The 19,564-nt window shown below is 39.4% G+C and overlaps 1 protein-coding gene across 12 annotated transcripts in view; it reads right to left on the reverse strand.

Annotated features, from left to right (window-relative positions):
* DNAH7 (dynein axonemal heavy chain 7) overlaps positions 1–19,564 on the reverse strand; it is a 270,148-nt gene continuing 250,584 nt past the window's right edge. For 10 of the 12 annotated variants that reach the window (XM_073306229.1, XM_073306230.1, XM_073306228.1 and 7 more), the window contains 11 exons: positions 18,524–18,700; positions 16,174–16,335; positions 14,934–15,134; positions 13,667–13,828; positions 8,478–8,663; positions 7,560–7,697; positions 5,817–6,047; positions 3,120–3,272; positions 2,120–2,297; positions 879–982; positions 1–393 (listed from right to left, as the gene is read on the reverse strand). In XM_073306229.1, the coding sequence (XP_073162330.1) occupies positions 187–393; positions 879–982; positions 2,120–2,297; positions 3,120–3,272; positions 5,817–6,047; positions 7,560–7,697; positions 8,478–8,663; positions 13,667–13,828; positions 14,934–15,134; positions 16,174–16,335; positions 18,524–18,700 (1,899 nt within the window). In that variant the 3' untranslated portion in view covers positions 1–186. Of the gene's footprint in view, positions 394–878; positions 983–2,119; positions 2,298–3,119; positions 4,423–5,816; positions 6,048–7,559; positions 7,698–8,477; positions 8,664–13,666; positions 13,829–14,933; positions 15,135–16,173; positions 16,336–18,523; positions 18,701–19,564 lie in introns of those variants that run through there. The other 2 variants (XR_012154342.1, XM_073306231.2) reach the window with 2 other exon arrangements.

Raw genomic sequence — 19,564 nt, forward strand, 5'->3', positions numbered from 1 at the left:
TATAAAGTTTTATGACACAGCTTTATTTTACATTTTAGTCTTTTTTTAAATCTCTTGAAAGGCAGGAGTGTAATGGATTTATTTAAATATTTTGATTTCACTAGACAGTACTATTTAAAAATTGAAATGCATCTTACACAAATGATTCATCTAAAAAATAAGCATCTACAAGTGTCCATGCTAAATTTAGGAATTAAGCTGGCATAATAGTGCCACACCCCGTCCAATCCAGTGTTGTTCCGGTTTATCCGAAGGAAGAATCATTGCTATCACGAAGTTGGTCGAATGTCCTGTTGTGGAGAGGGTTCCTCTTCTCTCACTGGTCTTGTACACTGGAGCAGTGTAACTTGGTCGTTGTGAAATGTCTGACCTCTTGCAAGGCTTTAACCACATCTATGAAAAGTACAGAATAAACCCTTTACCTGTCTGGATAAAGTTTGTAAGTCTTTACATTGGGTCACAACTCACTAAATACTTCCTAAACTTGTAGTTCACCAGGAACTTGTGCATAATCCAGAAAAGTGCTGAGTGCGCCTTCCCATCCCTACAAAAAGTCCTCCCCTTAACTTCAGTATGAACTGTGGATGCTCAGTGCTTCTGTTGCATACAAATTGCCTGATCTGCTGCTCAAAATATTTTCAGTTCAATATATGTAAAAATATATATATATATATATTGGTCGCCACACAGCCATGTGGTGACAGTGACTGAGGTAGCTCTGATGGCAAAAGTTTTTACTTAGAAAAAAAAAAAAAGTGTTGTTTTGTACTCCTTTAAAACATTATTGTGAGAAGCTAAGCCTGCCATGTTAGACTGTCATATGATTAGGTCTGGAGTGAAGAGTAGTAACACACACACACACACACACACACACTGACCACAGGTACTGTATCATAGAGGATTTTCGGATAAGATTCTGCGAGCTTCTTAGTTTTTCTGTCCCAGCGAGCTCCATCCAGGAACAATCCTCGAATGTAGACCCCTGAATTAAGCAGAAAGTTATAAAAAGATGTTTAGGCACAGAAACCAAAACGTACTAGAAGTCAGTGTGAAATTAGGTCCACTTTTTTTTAATCATACACTGTTTAGATCATGCAGGAGGCTTTCGTGCAACTGAATAATACAGAAATCCGTGTGCCAGTTTTTTGACCCAGTATCCCTCAGGTGGGACAAAAGTTGAGACTGCCCATGTCCTCTGAGGGGGGTAGCCTGGCTATGTTGGAGTCCCTAGTAGGAATGGGGCTGACTTTTATGCCTCCTTCCTCATAATCCCTGATTACTTTGCACTCCAGCCACAGCCCTTGACCGTCCCTCCTTGTAGTTTGGCAATCTTCAGTTGGGTATGGTCTTTTTGGTTCCTCATTCTCCATGTTCACTTAATGTCGGTATTTCTTAGTAACTATACTGTATCCAACTCTCTGAATGTTGGCTGGCACTTAATAGCTACTCAAAGATAAAACTCAAGCCAGGCAGGGGGCCTGTAACCTAAGCCCCACCACCCAGGGCTGAAGTCCTCATGCTTCAGCCCAAGGTGGTGGAGCTTGGGCTTCAACTTCAGCCCTGGGTCTCAGCAAGTGTAAGCCAGCCCTGGTGACCCCATTAAAACAGGGTCACGACCCACGGCTGGGTTAGTGAAATGTTCTAAATACTGGGCACAGAACTAAAGTAATAGGGTGAAATGAAGAACAGCAAAATTCAGGATAAATATGACTTGAGATCTGTTAGATAGTGGAAAAGTTTAAGGCAAGTGGTAGATACTGGTAAAGCACTTGACCAGATCCTCATCTGGTGTAAATTGTCATAGCTCCACTGAGGATCTGCCCCAGTTAACATAGCGTATGGAACAATCCTGCTTCAGGAGGTCCACTGACCAGACACTACATAAGCTGAATAGTCTTGCTGATGTTTAATTTGTGATGTTCTACTAGAGAGTTATTCAAAAGGAATTTTGTTGAATGTTGTCATTTCTATGCCTTTAATGTGCAAGCCTCCATTGGGGCTTATATTTTCCAGGATTCTGTGCATTAAGTGCTTAATGCCTGTTAATGCCAGGAATGTATCTACCTGTAACCCCTAAATAACACTTCCTACACCAGTGTAGGTGGCTAATAAAGTTTACCATCTTCAGGAGCATTTTTGTATTCCTTGTCCTCCAGCACTTCATAGTCAAACCCTAGTAGATCAATTGGAATGGTGTATTTTCTGGCATAGTTCTGCTGGGCACCGGTTAAGAAGGCTTGAGTGAAGAAAAATCCTGAAAGCCAAAAGACTGGTGGAGTTCCATGTTCATACCATAGCTACAGCAGAAAAACGAGAGAGAAAAAAATGTACCTTGAAATCATTAGGAGGCAAAAAGTAATTTAGGATAGTAGTAAAAGCCATATCACAAAAAGTTGTCTTTTTTTGCAGAAGCCAGTGATATTTTAGAGAGCCAACAAAAACACTGTTTTAACGACCACGTTGTGCAAGATGCCACTGGCTACTGTTCCTCAAGTGGCTTTTAATGTGAGCATTAGTTTAGAATCACATAATCATAAAACATTTTAGTCAGTGTCAAATCACACTTTATGTGAACCAGCAACCTAGAGGGGAAGGCCTCCATAGTTGGTGGCTACTCTCCTCAGCCATCAAATTCCCAAGCAATTTTCTGTAAGTACAGTATTGGGTATTAGAAAGTGAGCATTAAAATGATTTCCTAACTTCAGCAATTCAGTGGAAAGGTCCATCAACAGTGTTTTCTTCTTATGCTTTAATAAATGTAATACTGTTATTTATTAAACTTCACTGAATGCTGCAACACCGTGTGTGCCAGGAACAGTTGGCAGTTAAGAGGCCTTTAGAGAATCCACTTTGAGCACCAATATTGCCCATCTGTTAGGCAGGCGTTTTAACAGACAGCAGCTATCTTAATGAGGTGTATGGTACATAACAAAGTGTAGTGGTTTATTATATGCACTGATGAGCAGACTGCTGTACACAACCATTGCAAACTAAACTCCTTATACATTCATTATGCAAAATACATACCTGTGTGTTTCTATTCTCTTCTGGTATCACCTGCCACCGAGAGAAAAATTATATAGCAATCGAGCAGATTTGCCTAAACACAATGTGCTCACCTGTAAGAACTTTAATCTGGTAAGAAAGTCATTCACATAGCTGCCAAGTGGTTTGAGGCTTGGGTAAGATTTATTCATCCACATGCCTGGAATTCTGCCTTTCAAGATGCTGCTTACCACTTCTTCTAGTTCAGAGGACATCACCACCAGTCCCTAAAGCAGATGTGGAGAAGGAAACAATTACCCTGCCCTGTCTGCTCAGACACCCCCCACCCCACCCCCCAAAAAAACCCTGTGCTCTTACTCCAACAGCTCTAATTGAAGTTTTAGCCACACCAGACTGAGAGAACCTAGAAACATAGGAATTGTCATACTGCATCAGACCAGTGACCAGTTGCAGATGCTTCAGAGAAAGCATCAAGATGCCCTTATAGAATAAATAGCCTGTAGGGAAAGATTCTTCCTAGAGTCCTGAAATGTGAGGGTTTATATCCCTTCCAATGCTCGACTGGGTTTGGCAAGCCTTACTATTGTTATTCTGGCTGTTCTCCTTACCAATATAAAAGTTCCCGCCCTTTCTGAATATTCAGAAGTGCCATACCTATGTCTGTGTGACTAAGAATTTCCATTTTACTCACGTTAACTTCCTTTCAAATTTTTAATGCCTTCTTGACCTTGTATTATGTGAATCCAAGTCCCCACTGCATCACCCCTATGCCTTTCATTATTTTACATGTATTTATCCTGTCCCTGATGACTTGTCGTCTATCTAAACTAAGGTTTGAAAAGGGGATGCTGATACAGTTGAAAGTTACTATTGCTAAGGGCCCAAGGCAATGCAGGGCTGAGCACCCTCAACTCTCATTTTAGGTCAGAGCACTTAGCAGCTTATGTGCGGTGCCTCCGTGTTCCTCTGCAACAATCCCAATTGCTGTTACACCCAAAGCTAGCTTTAATTTTTCTTGCCACATTCACTAAATATTGATACGTGTTTTTAGACAAGATGTCACGCTTCCCAAACCCTTTGGCTTTCCCTATGGGATCCTGCAGTGAATTCATACTGACTGGGAGAAATCACATTTATGTCCATGGATAAAGTGACACTGGAACCTAAAATCCCATTTTCAAAAGTAACTTTGGGCCAGCTATTCAAAGGTGCCAATGAGATTTTTCAAAACCACTAACCCGTTTGTGCCGAAAGTCTCTTAGGCCCAGACGTTTCTGCTTGTAGACAGGAACAAAGCCCCTAAGTGCTGCTGCAACTCCACAGCTGATCAGCACTCTTGCACACGCTGAAGCCCTCACTCAGGAAGGCAGTCCAATACCTCTGCCTCCCTAGTGCGGTGAAACCAGATAAATGCAGCTGGGGGTGAGTAGAGCAGGATTGTGAGATATCCTGGCCTCATGATAAGGGTACTCAGCTGGGAAGTGGAACACCTGGGGGTCAAATCCCTGCCCAAATCCCTACAGCCCAGGTCCTAACCACCAAGCTATTGCCTATAATCCAGTGGATTTTTCGCTCTGTTTCTTGTTGAAACTGTTCCGCTTTGTATACATAACTAGTCACTGGGCTACAGAGACTGACTCTACTACCTGGTGGTTAGGGTAGTGATGTGGGCGAGCCATTTTACTTGCCTGCTCTAATTACTTATACAAAGTGAAACAGCTGCAACAAGAGGGATTCAGAGACACCCCCTGCCTGGGATTAGAAGGCTCACCTGGAAGGAAGAGATAAGTAAAAGTCCCTGCTCCAGGGCAGGTAGAGCAGGGACTTGCATCCAAATCTCCCCCAGCCTAGGTGAGTCCCCTAACCACTATGCATTAATTGGGGTGATGGCTCTTGTTTTTGCAAGCAGAGGCTGGCTTTTAGCAGCTGCCCCAAACTCCAGGAATAGGTTCACAGTTCAGACTGGACGATAGCACCCTTTTCGCTTTCTCTCTGCCTCAATATGTTTTACTATTAATACACCCTGGAACCGCTGAAACAGGAGAAACAGAAAGCCCAACACTTGTCCAGTGATTAGGGCGCTCACCTCAGAGGTGAGAAACCTAAGGTCACATCACTTCTTCAAACAGAGACTCCAATCTGGGTCTTGCACATCCCACTTCAATATCCTAAACTGCTGGTTTAAAGGAACCGTCCCCTTTCATTCTGTGTGAGGTTGTGTGCCTAAGAATGCCTACTAGTTTGGGCCCTGTCGACCAGGCAGGTACGGAAAAGTCTCATTTGAGCATCCTGTGGGGGTATAAGCATGACATAGGTGCCTCACGCTATGTGGCTAGGCACCTAGGAGATAGTAACAGTGAAAACTCAAACTCTTAGGGATTTTATGGTCCTCCATGATTAGGCAGCAGCTGAGCAGGGGTTCTCACTGTCACCTAAATCGTACTGTAATAACTTCCACTTCAGCTACGTCCACCTAAATCCTATTTTCAGAAGAGACCTAGATGCTTAAGTTGCTTAGAACTAGTAAAAAAAAATTACCCCAGAGCTATAACCTGCTAACACAGAAGGTGAGTATGGCTTCTCTGCACTATGCAGGACAGTATTTTGCTCTTCCATTGTACATATAGACAATTGTGTGATACAAATGTATTACATCCATTTGGCACCTGGACTGTTGAATAGTCGATAATATAGGAACTGTCATAGTGCATCAGACAGATGGCTCCATCCTGCAACTGAAGGTGATGGTGCAACAGTTCACAGGATTTAGCCCCTAATAATTTGCTTTTTTAATATTTGGTACAGTGTACCTTGATTGCTTTCTGGATGTTAACACAGGAGTCTCTTATTGTCTGCAGTAACTTGTTAAATCGACCCATCTCTTGGACAAGTACAGTGTTCATGCTCTGTGTGTAGGTGGTCGGATATCTCCTCATTGCAGCCTCAATGCTGAAGTCTGAGGGAAGTTTGCTCAGGATGTCACCTGCTACTTCATTAACAATTTCATCTGTTGATTTTGCACCAGCACCTGAGGCTCGAGACTATAAACAGCCAAAGGTTAAAAATGAGGTCTCCTTATACATACCAGTAAATATTTAAACACAGAAACTAATTAAATCAGTATTGTTAAAAATATTCTTATTGCTCAAAAAACCATCTTGGGATGAAAGAATCACGCAGTGCAATGACCAAACTGGAGATTTCCCCATTTGTAAGTGTACCGTATATGACACCTTCAAAAGGCTTAGTCCAAAGGACCAATATCCTGCCCCTTAAGTATGTTTAGGCAATGACCATTCTGATGACCTACTCGTTCTATATCAGTGGCTAAGTGGGTTTTCATTCAGCATTTTCGTGTGTTTGGAATTACTCTAGAATTTGCCTGATCACAAACTCTAACATCACAATTCTCACCCAGGATTGTTGATAGTCATGAAAGATCAAGCCTAAATGTGTCAAGAAGTGAATGGGCAGGGAGATTAAAAGGCAGATCTTGCTCCCATTCAAGTCAACATGCCCAGTGACTTCAATGAAAACAGAGGGAGCCTCGCACTCCTCCCCCCCTGGGTGATTCACTCCAGTCTGTGATCTTACACAGGTGATAAATGAACATGCTGCAAATGTTTTGTGAATAAACATGGGACTTGCTGATGTAAACATGAAGATTTTTCTATGCACTAAGTAAGGAAACTGTATAAGTATGAGGCCAGGCCAGAGTTCACATAGAACAGAGCACAGCACATGTGGCTAGTCAGAACAGAACCATTTACAAATATTTTCATTTCAATTCCTCCCCCAACTGTACACATTAGGATGCTGACAAATGAACATACGAACGGCCAGACTGGGTCAGACCAAAGGTTCATCTAGCCCAGTATCCTATCTTCCGCCAGTGGCCAATGCCAAGTGCCCCAAAGGGACTGAACAGAACAGGTCATCATCAAGTGATCCAGACCCTGTCGCTCATTCCCAACTTCTGGCAAGCAGAGGCTATGGACAGATTGTCATTTAATAGGATGTTTTGCAGTGTCTTCATGAGAAAGTAGCTCTTTGATGCTGTGAAGATAGCAACAGCCATCGTCCTGTGAGTAAAGTCATGCATATGCTTAAATCTATGAAAAATTGGGACCCAAATTTGTAATTCTTCTCCTCCTATAAGAACAAAATGAAAATAACCTACAGCTTTAATAATGAGTGTTAGGGGACTGATTATTACATTAGCAATACCAAGAACAAACGTTCATTAGGAATGTTCAGCTCAGCTAGTGCTCTGAGTGCTCTCGCCTTCAATCCTTTGCATTTCAAAAAAATAATTCTTTGTAACATCAATTCACAAAATTATGAAACAAGATTAACTCAGTATCTTCCAGAAAATGAAGCACCAGAAGAACAGTGAGTTTTGTAATCACAGTGGGGACACAGAGAAATGATATGAAACTTCCTGGAACACTTTTAAATACAGCACAGCTGAACAGTAAACTTAAGTAACGTGTACAGTAGATAGGCAGTATCTTTAATGTACTGACGAATTGACATAATGGTCATTTACATACCTGAGTAAGAAGAATGTTATCAAATAGCAGCTGAGTTTCTGACTGATCTTTGGTAATATCAGCATTAGCATTCATCCCAAAAATCTCTGGGGAAGGGTTCAACGGAAGGGTCTTTGTATAGTCGATGTAGCTTTGGTACTTAAAAGATTAGTGACAGGAGGTTAAAAAGGCTCTCCAGTCTATGCCAGTTGCAGCTCAAAGAAAACACCCCTACGTGCCTCTAAAGTGATCAGTACAGTTCAAAAAACAAACCAAAAACCCCAACAAAACAAGCAGTATCTCCTCGCTGTCCAGCCGTCCTGAGCAAATAGATCATCTAGTGCCAGATTTACCAAATGCAATGGGCATCAATTTTAGAGAAGAATTTTATTCTAATTAGTTTCTTGTACCATGCCCATCATCATGAAAGCTGAGCACCTCAGGCTCTGAGGTAGTGGCAGGATTCTATCTCAGTGCAGGTTTGGTGTTTTAAAAGTGCTAGTGTAAACAGGACAACGGCCCAGCTTTTTCTGAGATATTTCGGCACCTAGTGGAATTTTTCAAAAGCACCTAAGAGCCTAACACTCATAGAAAATTCCACTAGCCATCTAAATATCTTAAAAAATCTATCCATAATTCTTATGAATTCAGTGTTTCGATATCACAGCAATAAGCACCTTAGAAATATCACAATTTAGATACCAGACCCTGAAGTTACATTGCGGACGATATTTTCCACATTTTACAGAAGTGGAAACTAAAGGGCTTGTCTACACCAACATTTAGTTCATGGCAAAGTGGGGTTGGGGGGGGGGGGAAGGGGGTGTGACTTCACCCTGCACTAGCTTGCCATGCCTTAACTATCCATGTGGCCTCTGCTGCTGTGCATTAAAGTTCACTTTGGTCTATGGCTCAGTTCATTTATTTTAAAATACTTACATCTCCTTCAGGCGGGGCAAAATAAAGACCACTGTTATCAAACTTATATTCTAAGTCCGTAACAATTTCAGAATTGTAGAATTTGTTTAAAATGCTACGGAGCGTGCGCCGATCCCAGTCATCAGTAACTCTTCCACCATAATTGCATTCTCCAGTCATATAGCGTATAGCATCATACGGCAGCTCCTGAAACATAAAACCAAGGGGCTACCTGCATAACTGCTTAACATTTGTCAGCATAGCCATGCTTGAGCTTTTGTAATTTATCTGAAAGATTTACAAAATTCTCACTTTAAATATTATTCCGTGGCTGATATTTTAAGCTTCTCCACCAAAATTCCCCCCTTTCTCAGCCATTAGGCCAAATTCTGCTCCCCACTGTATACAACTGATGTTATTCAAAGGCAGAATTTGGCCTGTGTACTTATAACACAGCTTAAGTTACCCAATAATGGTTGGGTAAAAGATAATAACTATGCTTTGTCAGTATCCACCCAATATACACTGGGTATGGCACCTTTTTGTACAGCATAGTAAGACTAGACCAAGTGATGCAATTAAAATAATCTATTAGTACTTTTGTTATAGTGGATCATATTAAAGAAATTCTGTATTAAAAATCACAAATGAGTTTGATTCCCCATAGTTTAAATTCCAGGGTATTACTAATTAAGAGGCCTCTTGGTTTTTGGTTTCTTATTTTTACGGTTTCTCTCCCTCTCTGTGTGAAATTTGCAAGCTGCTAATTGTGTTAGTACATTCTAAGACAGAGTCTGTTCTCAAAGCAATTCTTTGTAACAACTACTCACACAGAGAGAGACTTAAAGCAATACTCTTTAACAACAGAAACAGCACCCAGAGACTCACCACCCTTTTGTTGTATTCATCTCGCTTTGTTAACAATTGTGATTAAAATAGAGATAGAGGATGTATGTGGATGGATGCTTGGTGTGGATAATAAATGAATGATCAGGGAGATGCCAGCCTAAGAATCCAGTGTCCATCGGCTGAAGAAGGCGTCAAGTGGAAACAACCAGAGGACCCCCGGAGGGCAGACTGGAATCCACCCAACAGCCTCAAGGATGGGAGAACCAAAGAACAAAATAACATCTGACAGCACAGAGCCATCAGGAATGTGCCATCTGCTGATTGATTCAGCAACAGCATGATGAAGCAATTCCCATAGAATGACATAGGAAGAAATTCCTATAAAAATGGACTCTGGAACCTGAGAACTTTAGGGTCTGATTCTGCAAACCAACTTCCAGGAGCATCAGATGAGCATCTGACAAGGCCCTGCTCCCTCCTCGTGCCTTGGCAGGAGGAACTCTAAGGCTGGTAACTATGATAACAACCTTGCAGAACCTGTGTGTGGGGGTGTGTGTGTGTGTATGAATGAATGTGTGAATAAATATGAAATTGAATGGAATGTTATAGCTATAACTAACTGCTTACTATGATTCTTTCTGTATTCACAATAAATGGGGCATTTTGCCTTATTCCCTTTAATAAGATCCTGCTGGTTTTTATTTTATTGGTATAACACTTTGGCACTTAATCCTGCTAGATTTTGATACAGAGGGTTTTTCTGTGTAAACATTTTTCTCTTCCTTATGCTTTTACATTTGGATATTAAACCAACAATTACTGGGGGTGGGGAGAAGCGGGTGGGAGGGTGAAATGTGTGAAAAAGAGTTTTCTTGATTTCTTATTGTAATTTCAAGTCACAGCTTTCTGTAAACTTTCACTTCTATCAAAATGTGAGGTTGGAAATTTAAATAGACTCAAGTCTACTGAGAATAACCTGAAATCAATGAATGCATTTCACTTCAAAACATTTACAGCCAACTAGTCAGATAGATGTTCACTGTGGTCAGTATCTAGACCCAGTATCTGGGAATCGTTCAAGGTTCAGCAATCAAAGCACTGAGTCACCCAACTGAATTCTCCTATAGGAATAAGAAAACTCAAGTGTTTCATTTATAATACATATGAAACTAACATATAGGCAAGAGTGATCGTAGCCTTTTGTAAACTTTTTAGCTATGCAAACGAAGTCAACCTTTTCAGAGAATCATCCATACTTTTTTTCAGCACAATGTCACAAGTCAAGTCCCTCATCCCATTTTATCCACCTGCCTTTTAACTGCCCAGGTAGAAGCTGACTGAGATAGTCATTTGGGCTAATTTTAACAACAGCCAACTTTACTTAAATACACACAAAGTGTAATACAGAAGTTTAAAAACATCTTCCTTCTACATATGGGAACATAAACCAGTTCCAGCCTGGCACAGAGGGAAGGGATTTTATTTCAAGTATTTTCTGGTTCAAAAACTATGTAGAATGGAGATCAGTATTAGATCTCATACTTCTAACCACTGTTGTGAAACCACAGGCGTACTTGTGGCACTTTAGAGACTAACAAATTTATTTGAGCATAAGCTTTCGTGGGCTAAAATCCACTTCATAGGATGCATGCAGTGGAAAATACAGTAGGAAGATTTTATATACACAGAGAACATGAAACAATGGGTGTTACCATACACACTGTAAGGAGAGTGATCAGGTAAGGTGAGCTATTACCAGCAGGAGAGAAAAAAACCTTTTGTAGTGATAATGAAGATAGGCCATTTGCAGCAGTTGACAAGAATGTGTGAGGAACAGTAGGGGGGAAAATAAACATGGGGAAATAGTTTTACTTTGTTAAATGACACATCCACTCCCAGTCTTTATTCAAGCCTAATTTAATGGTGTCCAGGTTGCAAATTAATTCCAGTTCTGCAGTCACACACACCCCGAGCGATGTAGCCTTCAACAACCTAACACTGTGTCTATGTCAGCAGGAGACACTCTCCCACCGACTTACCTTCCATCTCTCAGGGAGGTGGAGTACTGAAGTTGATGGGAGAGCCCCAAGAGTAGTTATCAATGGTTCACTGTCAAATCGGGAGGATTATATAGCAGAGTCCTGCAAGGGTCAGTCATGGATCCAGTATTATTCAATATTTTCATTAATGGCTTGGATAATGGAGTAGAGAGAATGCTTATAAAATTTGCAGATGACACCAAGCTGGGAGGGGTTGCAAACACTTTGGAGGATAGGATGAGAATTCAAAATGACCCTTGAGAAACTGAAAATTGTTCTGAATTCAACAAGATGAAATTCAATAGAGACAAATGCAAAGAAGCTCACTTAGGAAGGAAAAATCAGATGCACTCCAAACTACAAAATGGGGAATAACTGGGTAGGTGATAGTATTGCTGAAAAAGATCAGAAATTGAATAGGAGTCAACAATCTGTTGCAGTTGCAAAAAAGGCTAATATCATTCTGGGATATATTAACAGGAGTGTTATATGGAAGACACAGGAGATAACTGTCTCATTCTAGTAGGCACTAGTGAGGCCTCTGCTGGAGAATTTTGTCCAATTCTGGGCACCATGCTTTAGGAAAGATGTGGACAAACTGGAGAGAGTCCAGAGAAAAGCAACTGAAATGATAAAAGGTAAAAAATGATAGCAAACTTGACCTGTGGGGAAAGGCTAAAAAAAAAAACTTAGCATATTTGAAGACTGTTATCAGGTCCAGTCTTCCCTTCTCAAGGCTAAACATGCCAAGAGCTGTTATAAAGTGGATGGTGACCAATCATTTGCCATGTCCACTGAAGATAGGACAAGAAGTAATGAGCAGCAAGAAGATTTAGGTTAGATATTAGGAAAAACAGTCTAACTACAAGGGTAGTTAAATTCTGGAATAGGCTTCCAAACAGAGACGGGGGAATCCTTTCATTGATGGGTTTTAAACCAAGATTGGACAAACAACTGTCAGGGACTTGCTCCTGCTATGATGCTAGAGGCTGGACTTGATGACTTCTCAGTCCCTTCCAGCCGTAGGTTTTCATGATTTTTTTTTTAAATTGTGCAGCTCATTAAACTTATATGCATGCATAAAAATGCCCCTTTGTAGACCATGAACTAAGCCTATGTATAGACGTTTTAGAAATACAATAGTAACAAATTAAGGTTCGACAGAAGAGCATTTTTTTCATGGGGAGGACATATGTACAAGAAGCTTCTAAGAGAGCAGCAAACAACTTCCAAAGTCAGAGCCTAAATGCCCAAAAGTCCAAGAATACTACAATTTGAAATCTACTACATTTAAAAAAAAAACCCTTAAAAATACTTCCAGATATTACACCAAGCCCTTGAGTTCCTCCATCAATTTTTCTGATTTTACAGTTGCATTTTTCTGTATTTTTAAATGCTTTTCTCTCTGCTGTCCCTGTTTGAAAGACTCACTGAAGCAAATGGGAGAACTAACAATACAAAACCACAGTGAACCTGACTATAACACAAAGTGCTCTCTAATGCAATGTAAACCAACAGAAAACATTGAGAAAAGCTTTTTCCTGATCTAATCTCTTTTATAATAAAATAAAATCTAAAGCTTATATAGAATGTTTCATCCACAACTGTCAAAGTACTTTTCAAAGGAGGGTCAGTATGATTATCCCCTTTTATAGATGTGGAAACTGATGCACAGAAGGGGAAAATGAATTGCCCAAGTTCACTAAGCAGGCCAGTGAATCTCCTGAACGCCAGTCCCGAGCTCTAGCCCCTATGAAGCACTACCTCCCCTCGGCCCCCCAGGAAAAAAGAGGCTCAGAGAGTGGGAGTGACTTGCCAGATTTACCCAGCTAGGAATAGAACTCCAATTCCTAAATGCTAATCAAGGACCCTAGCTGCTGAGCCTGCCACATTTAGTTATAATAATATTTGGTACAACATTTTCAGACACTAATATGATTATTGTGTTGGTAGCATCTCTTTAAGGCCTTCAGGGACAAGATAAAGGTGCCAAAGAGTGAACTGAATATGCAGAACAAAACCTGTTCCATTTTGCATGGAATAACATCTGGTTTGAAAGTCTTCTGAATTAGTTTCTGGACTGGTATGAACTTTGATGTCCGTATAAATCCCTGAAAATACAGGCTTATAACAGAAATACTGACACCTTAATAATCACAATTAAAACTTTGTTTTTATGAAGTACTATCTAATAAGCTTTCTTGTACAATCATTTCCATTAATTTTGTAAGAGCAAAATTAATGAGAAGGTATTGTTGCATGCATTTACAGTGCCGTACAGAGCAAAATGGGTAACATCCTTCCTGTGATCCATTACTTTACCTCATATTGGTTCAGGAACATGTTCAGCTGCTGCACACTAATTCGCATGTCAGTCTCATTAAATTCATAAGGAATGTTCCAACCCAGTGGCCCAAATTTCCGCCTTTCTTGAACCAATGCATGGAAGAAACAGAGGCCATACAGCAACTTCTTGAATTCAGCCTTTTAACAGAACATGACAATAAGAATATAATCCATGGAATATGCTCCAAACACTTTCACTTCCCCAAAACCCATATAACAGCACAAAGAATCTCTCTAGCACACATAGGTGTAGAATCCCCCTTTGCGGTCTCTCCACAACCTGGACCCTCCACAGTGGTTATATATATTTCTGTTTTATTAAAGACCTTGCCCAGGCACACCTTCAGAATTTAGCCATCAATTTGTACTATGTATGCCTTTGTCACGAGCAATGGTTTTAAAAATTCTCTTAATGCTTCAAGTAACCTAGAAAGCAATCCAGTGACGACTTTTTATACAGTACATCTGAGCAGCAGCAATGTATATGTAATCCACACATAGTCCCCCAATCTTATTTGCTGCTTTGGTGTTAGAAAAGCATTGGTTCTACTGTGTTTTACCTTTTTATGATCCAGATAGGCTTTGGTCCTGACATATCTTTCAAAAGATCTTTACAATTAAGAAGTTGTGTTTTTTAATTGAGAAAACTTAGCAAGGCATGCAATCTCAGTTAAAAGCAATTATCTACCGTTTTTAATTATAGCAAAATACTGCAAAACAATTTTAGGCCAAAACATTCACAAAATAAAACCTAATTATGGAAACAGTAGGTGGTTTCCCAGTCTGACTAGTCATTCTAAAAAGGGCACTCACGATTCCTATCAATCAACCTGTCAAATCATTTGGCTCCCAAAGTTCTACGAAGGAAATATTTTTATGCTTAAGATTAACTATATGACTCCGAACAGCATAGGCCTGAGTTAATAATTCTGCCACAAGATTCCCTAACCTTGCAGATTTGTATCAGGAAATAACTTGCTTCTGGCTTCTTAAATAGAAAGCTGTATTATTGATGGCATACCACAAAATCTCTGCTGAGACAGAGCGAAACTGGTAGTAAAATAAAAATAAAATATTAATAAAATTCACTTCAGTGAAGTCACTATTCAAAAACAACTTCACTGCAGCGCAGGAAGACTAATATGGTAGTTTTTACCCAGCAATCACATATATAACCGCTAGGGTTTAGCTGCTTTCTAAGTAATAAAAACAGAAATAACAAGGCTAATAATACAGTACTAACAGGCTTCTTGCAACTGTTGAAAAACTCAGGGTCAGAGATTGGATCCATCAGGTATGAACGGATAATATTAGCCCGTAAACCTTTCGGTGCTTCATTGGTCATTTTCACTCCATTCTGAAGGACAGAGACAGGAAAATTTGGAGATGGGTAACTGGTGAGCCAAAATCGGAAATCTGGATGTGTTGTATCAGGATTCAGCTCCTAAAAGAAAACCACACAAAAACAATGAATGAAACCCAAGAGGAATAATAAGGATCGTACATATCAACATTTGTTATTTAAGCAAGTCAATCTGTAAATTGTGAAAATACACCAGTGTAATGTTTATGAATTACTAGTTTGAAGCATAACTATAGTGGTAGCCACAGTTATGTGTGACAGTTGCCATTCTAAAACTGCTCTATTTACTCATAACTCTCTGAATCTTTAGTATTTCAGGCTAAAATTTTCCACAGTTGGTCTCTATATGAAGGTAAATGATTATGGAATGTATGAACAAAAACAGTTCAGCCATATCTAAGTACAGGAAGAATATAAACAATTTTTACTTTCTCCATTAATAAAATCTTCCTACAACTTTATTTTGAACAGTTCTAAAGTCAAAATGGCTGATGGTAAACATCTGAAATTCAGTATGGACTTTGTTTGGATTTGGTAAGATACTGTATGGTTCGCAGAGAAGAGACCCACTCTAATACCTCTTTGCAGCTCTGTAACTGGGGAAAGGTGCAAACTTCCTAAACATCCCAGTTTCTGCAAAGACTTACATGTGTATTTAACCTTAAGCATGGTGTAAGACTTTGCAGGATTGAGGCCATTTGCAGGAGATATGATATCTCTTTCAGATGTGTGGGACAGAGAAAATGAGTAGAAAATCTAGTTTATTTTCATAAGAATATTAAATGTGACTTTCAACACCAGGGACTACATCCTTAGCTGCAGCTCAAATACCACTAATGTAGCTGGAGGAAGGGGGTAAAGGTGGTTGCAAGACTGAGGGCTACTCTAAATTTACCTCTGCTCTTTAGGAGATGCCTCAGGTCCACACTCTTTCTCCGGAAAACACCTCCTACACCAGGAGTCAGGAGATAAGGGTTGGTGCAGAACCAGTATGAGGGGATTCCTTTAAGGGGAATCCTCAAGGAGTAAGTTAAGTAGGCTTCTGGCTGCTTTGCACACCAGAATGGATCTGAGAGTCAGGCAGTAAGTTTTTATAAAAGAAAATATGAGTGATTTTTACCTCACAGACTTTTTCCAGTGTTGGCATCCATGAAGTTGCTAGGTGGCAGTTTTGCAGAACTACCCAGCTGCCCTCCTTTACTGCCTTCTCTATCATTCGCATGGCTATAGGACCTTGGCCCTGTCCCAGCGACAGAGAGCTCAGCTTTGATCCACCATATCCCTGTACATAGAGAACACTTTTAGAGTGACAAAATATTATGAAAGTTTATAGAAACACACCAAACACTGACATAATTAACATCCACATTTTTGTTTGTTAAACAAGTATAAAACCACATTAAATTCAAACTAATTAAATAATATAAAAGTATTAAGTAAATTCTACACATAAAAAAATTCTAAACTAGAAAAATCTTATCACCTTTGGATAAGAAACCATATTTAGTTTGTTTTGAGGACAGCATCTTTGGGATTGTAAACTAGATTTAATTTGGTTTCTAAAGGCGGAAGGTTTTCAGTTTCCATATGAACTGGCCTAACTATCAAACCCTTCCTTTTTTGATACTACTTCTGACAAGAAAGAGGAAACCTGAGAGTCTAAGCAGCCAAGAAGATGAGACAGGCACAGATGAGTAGAGAAAGGTGCATTTGTGAAAGAGACCTTCACAGTAGCACATGCAGAGAAAAGGACAGATGGTTAAAGTAACTGAGCAGGAAATGGAAAGAAGACACCAAAGAACCCAGGAGTTCCTTGTACACTGCCCACACCATGAAAATCTATAAAACTATATAGTCTTGTTTTAGTGTGTAAAGTTTCTTCTTTTACATTCTGCAAGGAAAATTCTGCCTCCCCTTCTCTCTTTTGTGAAATTAAAATTCCCCAATTAAAGAAGGAAACCACATGATACATAAAAACTTCATACTAAGATAAATATCTTTTAGATTATAAACTCTTCATGGCAGGGGCATGATTTCTATTACTGTATGTCTAGAAAGCACCTTGCTTATCACGGATGCTGCCATAAACAAAAACCGAAAAATAATAATAGCAATTATACTTAGAATAAAGGGTGTGTAAGCCTAGCAGTGTAAATGGTCTCTGGAACTTGGATTGGCAGGACTAAAGGTGCTGGTCAGGCAGTGCGTTTTGCCCTTGGTGTAAAGTAGAGTGTGCTTCACTTCACTTGCTAACCCCCTCTGGTCAACTGAAAAAGTAGCATCCATGAAGCCTCCAGTCTTCACTGGGAGGGGTGTGTTTGAAGGGACTGAGAAAAAGGGGAAAGAAGGTAAGACCCTGGGTTTCCCATCAACAAATGGGAGGGGAAAGCTAATCTTGAGACTCACCTGAGTTTCTCAAGCCTATTCTTTTTTAGTAAATATGGAAGATGTGATCAAGAAAAGCCTGAAAACTGGTTTTTCTAGTAATACCATTTCATGAACAGGTATCTGATACTCAGGGAGATATGTGGATTGAAATGAGGATTTACACCTACATATACATTTCAAACATTTAATTTGCAGTGTGTTTTAAACCCAGCTCAATTCTTCTTTTCATTCCATTCCAGTTCAACTTAATCTCATACCAGGCAGCCATTGGCTCTAGCTCCACATCCATTTAATCCTGTACTGTAAAATTCTAAATACTTAAAAAGACTTCTCCAAACAGCTTATTGTTTGAGGCTGTAGATGTCCTATTACAAACTGCAGGATATATTTACAGCTTGGTGAGTGGGGATTTACAGTATGCCAGTCACTCCCAATAGCACAAAATTCTGACAGAGTAATTGCCAAGAAATACAAGTCTTTCATCTTACTGGAAAAAGGCAATTTTCTGGTATTACTACAATATGATGTTTTTTATGAGAACTTTTTTTTTGTAACGTCATCTTGCTAATGGCTAAATCAAATAAAAATATATTTGTACAAGTCCACCCAAGGCCATTGGACAAAACTTCTTTATTACTACATTAGGTTTTGTAACAAAGTGGTTTTTACATTCATATTTGCAAAAATTAACTTCAGTTTTCGGAAAAGAACTAATTAGAATTTCAAAAGCTTTAAACCACTATTTTTGACTCTCTTTTCCCATTTTCTAGTAGAGATTACATAAACTAATCATTTTAACAGTTCTTAAAATCACAATGGGAAAGAAGATGCAGTAAATAATGAATGCGTAATTTCTTACAAATAATGACCCAGTTGGACAACCTTCATTCATACAAAATATTCACCAAAGTTCATTAGTTCTTTGTGTGACTAAGGACCACAGAATCAGATCTAATGCATTTTTAAGAGTTCAAAAGTATACTCTATGAACTTACTCAACACTTCAACATTTAGGGTTTAAAAAGTATTGCTTCACATACACAAGAATGTCATCAAAATGAAGCTTAGAAATGCTAATATACCTGGTCATCAGCAAACTTGAGAAGGGCAGCCATAGGGTCTGCACCAGGAGACAGCACAAAAATCAATGGTGCACAGCAGTGGCTATCAGAAAATGCCTTTGACAAATCAAATGGAGGTGGTTCAATAAATGGACGGCCCAGATTGTCAATGATAAATTCTTGCACCATAGGGATAATCTAGAAAAGCAAATATGTGCTGTATGAAATATGTGTGTTAAACATCAAGATTTGTCATTCTGAATATTTTAATATAAATGTCAAACAAGCTACTCCTATTTGTAAAATTATGCACAGGAATAGTCCCATTGAATTCAATGTGTAAGTCTTGGCAGGATCAAGGTTCAAGTGGCAAGATTCAGGAAAGAGGAGGACTAAATAGTTTCAAACAATGAACAATCTTATTTCTGGAGGTCAACTATTAGGCAGATTGGTAGGTCAGAGTAGGAAGCTGGAACTGCTACTGCTCATGTTTTATCTGTACTATGGAGAGGATTCCAGTTTCCAGGGCTAATCAGTCAAGCCACTTTCACTAGTCCTAAACCCCAATCCTATATGTTATTCTGCACAGAAGTCCCCTACGCTGAAATCAATGGCAACCTTACAGAAGCAAAGCCAAAGATCCTGATCCTGCAAACATGTATGGATGTGCTTCACGTTAATACCATGAGTAGTCCCATTAAATAATGGTATTAGTCATGGTAGTAAAATTAATCATGTGTGTAAGGATTTGCACAAACACAAACTAAATGTGGATACAGACATACAAATCACAAAACTAGTGGCTAATTTGAAAACAAATATGACATACATTTAAAAACATTTGCTTCTGAGTATACACAGTAAAAAATATTTTCTTAAGATTTCAGTTTCATAATTGTCTGTGGCACTTTTGATTTGCCCATCTCCATTGTGCAACTGATAAAAATCTCAGCACATCTCTAGAGTGATGCAGTTTAAAACATATGCTAGAACATTTTTATATTTTTTCTTTTGCTGTCTTGAAAAGAAATGCAAAATCTTTTGTTAATGCACTATTTAAGT

The sequence above is a fragment of the Lepidochelys kempii genome, chromosome 11, assembly GCF_965140285.1.
Source record: "Lepidochelys kempii isolate rLepKem1 chromosome 11, rLepKem1.hap1, whole genome shotgun sequence".
Classification (NCBI taxonomy): Eukaryota; Metazoa; Chordata; order Testudines; family Cheloniidae; genus Lepidochelys; species Lepidochelys kempii.